Source organism: Balaenoptera physalus, assembly GCF_965194825.1.
Source record: "Balaenoptera physalus genome assembly, chromosome: 9".
Classification (NCBI taxonomy): Eukaryota; Metazoa; Chordata; class Mammalia; order Artiodactyla; family Balaenopteridae; genus Balaenoptera; species Balaenoptera physalus.
Genome location: NC_138888.1, coordinates 18,263,560 through 18,271,432, shown reverse-complemented (window position 1 = coordinate 18,271,432; position 7,873 = coordinate 18,263,560). Strand labels below are relative to the sequence as shown.

The following is a 7,873-nucleotide window of genomic DNA, read 5'->3' as shown; positions in this document are numbered from 1 at the left end:
CCGGGCCCCGCCCGCCTCCGCCCCCTCGCGCGCCCGCCGCGCGCTCCTCCCCGCGGCGCCGGCGGCTGCAGCGGAGAATCTAGGGGCGGCGCGGAGCGGCTCCCCGAGCCGTCAGTGCCTGCGAGCTCGAGGCTGCTTGGGGAATTCACTTTGCCGCTTTTCCGCTTCTCCCTCTTCAGGCTTCTGATGACTTTCTATCTCCGGCCCTATCCTTTTCTTTAAAAGGAAAACTTCACTGAGATTTTTCTTTCCCCTTGGAGGAGAGGATTAAAAGTTCTCAGAACTGGTGCCGCCCGTGCCGCTCGGGCGCTGGGACGCCGTTTGCCGGCGGGGGTTCCAGTCCCACCATGTGCACCAACATAGTTTACGAGTGGCTGAAAGCGCTGCAGCTCCCGCAGTACGCGGAGTCCTTCGTGGATAACGGCTACGATGACCTGGAGGTGTGCAAGCAGATCGGGGACCCGGACCTGGACGCCATCGGGGTGCTGGCGCCCGCGCACCGGCGCCGCATCCTGGAGGCCGTGCGCCGGCTGCGGGAGCAGGACGCCGCCGCCGCCGGCCTCTACTTCACGCTGGAGCCGCAGCCACCGCCCGCGCCACCCGGGCCGCCCGCGGTCGCCGTCCCCACTCGCCGCCGGGGGGAGCCTTGCGGCGGCCAGGCCCAGGGCCCCCGCGGAGACCCCCGCAGGCAGACGACCGCCCCTCACGGCAGAGAGCTGGTGAGCTACCCGAAACTGAAGCTGAAGATCATGATCAGGGATAAGCTCGTCCGCGACGGCATCCACCTGAGCAAGCCCCCGTACTCCCGCAAGGTAAGGAGGCGGCGTGGGCGCGCGGCGGGAGGGACGCGGCCCGGCCGCTCCTGCCCAGGCTTGGCAGCCCACTTTTCCCAGGAAACGACGGGAGACGAGGAGGCTCTGGGTATTTGGGATTCTCTTCTGGGTTCTTTCTGTGTTCGCTCTTCTATTCCTTGCTTCCAGGTGTCACCAACGGTTGATAAGACAGAATCCCTCACCCAGGTGTTACTTCTAAACTAGGGCCAAGTGTCCGCGTAGTCTTGGTCAGGAGCTGGGCGCGCGGTGCTTCTACAGGAGCACAGGACAGGTCATGATACCCTCCGTGGTAGTGTTTGGGTCTGAAGGTACCAGAAGACTGGTTAAAACCCACATTGTTCTCGACCTTTCTTTTTCTCACCTTTTTGAGAAGCTCCCAAGGGAAATTGGCCGACTCTTTTCTTCAAAGAGTGAGAAATGATGCCCTGTTGCTCTCAATTCCAGAAAGCCGAATCCCAGCTGCAAATTTGAAAAGTGAACGACTGACATGAGCAGTCTAGGAGAGAAGTTAACAAAACACAAGTCAGTCCGCTTGGGATAAGTTCGTTCAGCTTAAGTATAGGGAGGTAATGGGTGCTAAGGACATTGGTGGTAATGGGGTCACGAGGGCGTGCTGCCGAGTTCTGTGCTGGGTCACCGGTTTGGTTGATTGTTAATCCAGATGAGATGAAGCAGGTACAGCTGTGACTTCTAGAAAGCCTGAGTGGATTCGCATGTAGGAAAGGAGGGCACAACACAAGGAAGTGAGATTTTCCGTCACCAGTGAGGACTTCCCTGGGGAGAAGCTGGGAAAGTATGGCAGCTGATCTGTGAGGAAGGCTGAACTGTGGATTTGGGCTTTTAATAATTAACTACAGAAAGTCTTAATTTCTTACAAGAGCTCAGCCACCAGCTGAGTCTGTTCAGTTCAGGCTTCTGCAGCCATCCAGGTAGAGGGTCCTGACTTGAAAGGGAGAAGTAAACAGTACATGTAATCCTCAAGCTTGCCTGGAGTTGCCCAGGAAAAGGAGCACCTCAGCGGGAAAGTCAAGACATAGAGAGAAGCCCAGCGGAAAATGATGGCAAGCATGCTGTAGCTGGAGGGGAGTAGACACAGCACCGCAGCAGAGACATGCGGATAATCCAAATGTTGTGTGCGGATGATCCAAATGTGTGCTTGTCTAGGACACTTGCGTTGCTTTATAGTCTTAAGTTACGGTCATAATGTCTGGATTTAAGGAAGTTCAAGAGAAAACTTTGTAAAAAGTAGATAAAAATATCTAGGGTAGATGAGAATAGAAGGTTTAATATTATCCATATGTTATCTTGTAAGACTGGCAACTGAGATAACCTGCTTAAGAGTATAAATTTGTTTTATAAGAACTATATAAAGAGGGCAAGTCCGGAGGACAGTTTGCCTCAAATTAAACACATGTTCCAGTTACCCACTCTGACTGTGTTTCTGATATGTGCCCCAAACAGGGCGATGAAAGGGAGAACACAGTTTTCCCAGGCAGGTAGAGGTGGAGATATGTGTAGTGTGTATATAATGACTCTGACCATCACTGTAAAATAAAGGCTCGTTTCTGGAGATGGCAGGTCAAAGGAGTTCAAGGCCAGTCAGACTTTTGTGATTATATCCCGGGAAGTGAGGCGGGCTTAGGCTGAGAGAGTGTGAGCTCCTGGGCACATGGTGAGGGCAGAGGTCAAGTCCTGGCCAGAAAGGGATGTCGAGAACAAGTTAATATCACTAGGGCTTGCTTCTTCTTCAGGAGAAGAGCTGGGTTCAGGGCTGGGAGGGCAGAGGAGAGTGTGGGCTGCAGGTGGGGATGATGTAACACATTTTGATTCTGATGCTTAAAAAGATAGGCCTCGATATCAAACCCAGAAGCTGAAAAGGATAAGTGGAAGAGGATTCTAAGGACATGAATAGTCTGGGCACTGGCTTTGGACTGTGCATTCCTGCCTAGATCAGTGTGTGAGATGGTAGTGCATTTGAGTAAGTGCAATTTATCGAAGAAAATTTTGACTTACATTGTAGTACTATTTACTTTTGTAAATAATAATTTCTGTCAACTTATATATAAATCCAATAACAATAATGTTTGATAGTAAAAATATACCCTCATTCACTTTCTATACATATGTAATTTGTCGAACTGATGAAGAATAAAATGGGGCCAGAAGTGTTTTTGTACCTCCTTCATTGATGCTCCAGGTGGGGATCAAAAAAATGGAGCTGACGAATTTAAGTGTAAAAAAAATTCTGTCACTTCATATATTTGTTACAAGAAAAACACACACTGAAATAGAAACTAAAATACAATTAATGTACCCCAAACTGAGCATGCACGTGTATAGTGCCAGATCATGTTGGTTTTTCTGAATTTGTTGCTTACATGTGCATTGCTTCTTAAATTTTGGATTTTAAATGATCTAAGACGTTGTTTTCTGCAACAGTGTTAGGACTTTTTTTTAAAATAAATAAATAAATAAATTTATTTATTTATTTTTGGCTGAGTTGGGTCTTTGTTGCTGAGCTCGGGCTTTCTCTAGTTGCAGTGAGCGGGGGCTACTCTTCGTTGCGGTGCGCGGGCTTCTTATTGCAGTGGCTTCTTTTGTTGCGGAGCACAGGCTCTAGGCCCGCGAGCTTAAGTAGTTGTGGCGCGCAGGCTCAGTAGTTGTGCCTCATGGGCTCTAGAGCACAGGCTCAGTAGTTGTGGCTCACGGGCTTAGTTGCTCCGTGGCATGTGGGATCTTCCCGAACCAGGGCTTGAACCCGTGTCGCCTGCATTGGCAGGCGGATTCTTAACCACTGTGCCACCAGGGAAGCCCAGGACTCTTCTTTAAAGTGTGATCCACTTTTTAATTTCTCCAGATTCCTTGGCTCTGTCATGATCAGAACACAGTGTTCATTCTGTGCATTTGGAATTCTGCTTGTTAGAGAGGCCTCACGTCTCCTTTATAGTCTGCATGGCTGATCCTTGTAATTTTTTTGTACTTTGGTGAGAATATTAGATGGTTTGAAATCGGATTTTACGTAGGGTGATCAAGGCAGGAATAGTGAATCTTTACAGAGGAAAGTAAGTTGAGGAATTTTCCCAAGAATTACTTGAAAGGACTGCAGGATTGTGGTATTTGCCCCAGTAACAGTTCATGTTACCAGGAACTGTGCTGCAGTGCTGCGTTCATTGTCTTATCAACAGTTGCCACTTTCCTCTTTTAGGTGAGTTAAAATGTAAGAAAAGTAAGTTTTTCTTTGTACCAAGGCAATCCACTTTGGAAAACCAGGAGCTTGGAAAGAGTACTACTTGAAATCTAAAAACATTGGATGAATCCCTCTTCTGCCCTGTCCTTAGCTTCTCCGACTGCTGTGATTTGTACCTTAATGAAGTGGGGATATGTTTTCACAAAGTAAGGATTAGGAAAAGCTTTGTGTACGTGTTCTCAATACTTTACCAAGCTTCTCTATGCTGAGGCTCTGCCAGGCTCCAGGTTACTACGATTGGCAGGATGCAGAAGCCCTGCCTTCAAAAACTTGGGATCGAGCGGGGAAGACATAAAATGGAATGAACAACAGTGATGAAGTGTAGTGATTGCTTCCAACCTAGTTTGCGGGGAGGGGGGACCATGGCAGACTTTCTAGAACTGGCCTTTGGTCTGAGAACTGAAGGATGGAGGGTTTAGCCTGAAGGAGAGGAGGGTCCTAAGGGAACAAGTGTTCTAGGTATAGAGAACAGTGTGTGCAAAGGGCCAGAAAGGGAAGAAGTGCAGCAGGGCACCGGGAATTTAAAGGAATTCAGTCTGGCTGGAGCATAGGATGCTTGGAAGAAGTGGCAAGAGATGGCGAGACAGGCAGGGGCTGGTCCTGGATGGCCTTGGAGTAATATGTAGGAGTTGGAGTGTATCTCGAGAGGGGAGCTATTGATGGATCCTGACCAGAGATAGAGGAAAGGATTAGGACGAGGTTGCAGTGTCAGGAGAGATTTGCTGGCAGCCTGGACTGCGTGGCGACAGGCTGGGAGGTGCCACAGAGGTAACTGAGAGGTAGAATTGATAGAACTGGGTGATTGTTTGGATGACAGGGATGAGAGGGGAGAGAGGTTGAGATGACGTGTAGATTTCTGATTTAGGATTGCGATGCCCTTTCCTGAGCAGGGGACCCAGGAGAAGAGCAAGTTTGGAAACAAAGATGTTACCTTCAGGTTTAAATATACTGAATGTCTGATGCCGGAGGCGTATTTGAACATATTTGTCTAGTTGGCAGTTGGAAATACAGTTGTGGAGCAGAGGAGAGATGCTGGGACAAAAGATGCAGATTTGGGAGTAGTTTGCACATTGAAGCCAAAAATATGAGTGATCTGTAGAGGGAGAAGGGAGAAGGGACCAGGACAGAACCTTGGGGAACACCAGGATTTGGGAGATGGGCAGAGGACGAAGAACCTTCGAGGGAGGCGGAAAGGGTGAGTCAGTGGAAGCAGTGACGCTTCGGGGAGGAGGGACTGGTCAGGAGGTCAGAGACCGACCGGTCAAGCAGGACAAGAGCTAAATGTATCCCTGGGAAGTAGCAGCCATGCCAGCGGGGCCTCTGAAATAGCAGGTTCGAGTGAGGGACCAATGAGAGGACGTGGAAACAGGGAGCATAGACAACTTTTATTTTAAGATTTAATTTTTTTTTAAAGAGCGGTTTTAGGTTTGCAGCAAAATTGAGAGGATGGTCCAGAGAGTTCCTATATACCCCTGCCCCACACATGCATAGTGTTCCTCACTCCCACCAGAAGTGGTACATTTGTTACAATTGATGAACCTACCTTGATACATTATAACCACCTAAAGTTCATAGCTTACATTAGGGGGTCACTCTTGGTGGTGTGCATTCTTGACTTTGAACAAATGTATAATGAATGACATGTAGCCATCATTATGGTATCATGCAGAGTATATTCATTGCCCTAAAAATCCTCTGTGCTCTGCCCATTCATTCTTCTTTTCTCCCAACTCCTGGCAAGCAATGATTTTTTGCTCTCTCCACAGTATTGCCTTTTCTAGAACGTCACATATTTGGAAAGGCTACATAATATATAACCTTTTCAGATTGGTTTCTTTCACTTGGTGATAGGCATTTATGGTTCCTTTGTGTCTTTTCATGGCTTGATAGCTCATTTATTTTTAGCGCTGAGTAATATTCCATTGTCTGGTTGTACTATAGGCAACTTTTTAATGAAGTCAGACTGAGAAGATAGAACTAAAGCTATAGCTGGAGGAAGAAGGGAGAATTTGAGTCAAGGGAAGAGTTTTGTGAATTTGTTTTTTTTTTTTTAAGGATGAGAGAAGCTACAGCATGTCTAAGTGTTGGTGGGAGGGAGCCAGAGAGAGGGAGTGGGTGAAGATGTGGGAGAAGGGAGACCACCCAAGAGATCAAGGAGGTGGGAGGGAATTGTGTCCAGAGCACTGGAAAAAAAAGGGGGACACACTTCCAGTGGGAGGGGATGCCTTCTGTATGACAGAGGGGCAGAGAGGAAGGGTGAATGAGGAGACTGGGAACTTTGTGGGGATGGCGTTGAAGAGCCCTCATTTCTCTGTCTGCTCACATGATACCAGTGAGGGGGGAGATGGAGAGATTAGAGGTTTATGGAGCGTATTGCGTTAATATACAAATACTAGGTATTATGCATCTGATGTTTATAGCTATGCCTAAATGTAAACATTATACAATAATGCTTGTAGGATGGATATAGCTAAACGTGAATAGAAAGTACCCTCACCATTCCTATGTTTGCGCTGCAGGTTACAAGCTATGTGTGATGTTGTATTGCGTCCTGTAAGTTTGGCAGTGCTTGTGCATGGGGGTTGTGGTAGATGTGGATTGTACGGGACTGTAAAAGTATCCTGTTTTCTAGCAGACTTGGAAAAGCGGAAGGCAGGCTCTAGGGTAGATGGTGGATGGGGAAGGTGTATAGACTTCTTCACTGAAAAATATCTCCTTGCCACACACTACCAAGTAGAGCTGAGTTAATATAATGTTATTTAGCAATGCTGTAGGAGTGTTAAGCTTCATTCACACCTCAGTGTGAATTTAATTACTGTAAGTAACAAGACTCTCATGGTGATAGGGTTATTCATGGATTTGGGGGAGAGATGGCTTGGGATGGAGGTGTTTGGAGAGACAGGTGGCATGAGGGCTTTTGTTTTTGGGGGCCAGGGTGAAGGATATAGAAAAAATATTTAGAAAGGAAAGAGAGAGGTTGGCAGAGAATATGCTTGTGTCCTTTGGAGTTGTGCCTTGGGTCCTGGCAGAAGCTGAAATGACAGTAAATATTCCTTCTCCCAAGAATTCCTCTGCCTTCATGGTGCTATCATTGTTTATTTTCAATCTATTGTTTAACTTATTCATGTAGTACCATGGGACACATGACAACTTTTACAAACTTATTTTAGAAAATGACTCTTATAACCAAGTTTGTGGATATTAGCAGGCATTGAGCAAACAACATTTGCCAGATGGATAGCCTGGCCCGTTACCCCGTAGCTGTCCTTGCTTGGACATTTCAGCCGCCATCATAGTGGTCATGTCTTGGCTGTGTACAGAAAAGCCTGTTGGCCCAGGTCTTACTCCTGATAATAGGGGGATTTGGTAATTAATCAGCAGTAAATTTTTAGTACAAGTGATACCCAGTCATTTCTGCAGGCCCGAGGATACAATAATGAAAATTATTTGTAAAAACTTCAAAAATTAGATTTTCAAAATTCGGTTGTAATGTTCAAAACTGTCACCTGGTAGTGAGAGATTGACATATATACTACTGATACTGTGTATAAAATAGATAACTAATGAGAACCTACTGTATAGCACAGGGAACTCTACTCAATGCTCTGTGGTGATCTAAATGGGAAGGAAATCCAAAAAAGAGGGGATATATATACGTATAGCTGACTCACTTTGCTGTACAGTAGAAACTAACACAACATTGTAAAGCAAATATACTGCAATGAAAATTTTTTTAAAAAGGAAGATAAAAAAAGAGAGAGGTTAAGCAACCTGCCCAAGGTCATACAACTTG

At 46.6% G+C, this 7,873-nt stretch overlaps 1 protein-coding gene across 2 annotated transcripts in view; it reads left to right on the top strand.

Moving 5' to 3' along the window:
* Nucleotides 1–11: 11 nt before the first annotated feature.
* The window catches only part of SAMD5 (sterile alpha motif domain containing 5), a 76,738-nt gene continuing 68,876 nt past the window's right edge, over nucleotides 12–7,873 (top strand). Inside the window, exon 1 of one of the 2 annotated variants that reach the window (XM_082474972.1) lies at nucleotides 12–812. In XM_082474972.1, coding sequence (XP_082331098.1) covers nucleotides 348–812 — 465 coding nt within the window. In that variant the 5' untranslated portion in view covers nucleotides 12–347. The remainder of the gene's footprint in view (nucleotides 813–7,873) is intronic. The other variant, XM_082474971.1, reaches the window with a different exon arrangement.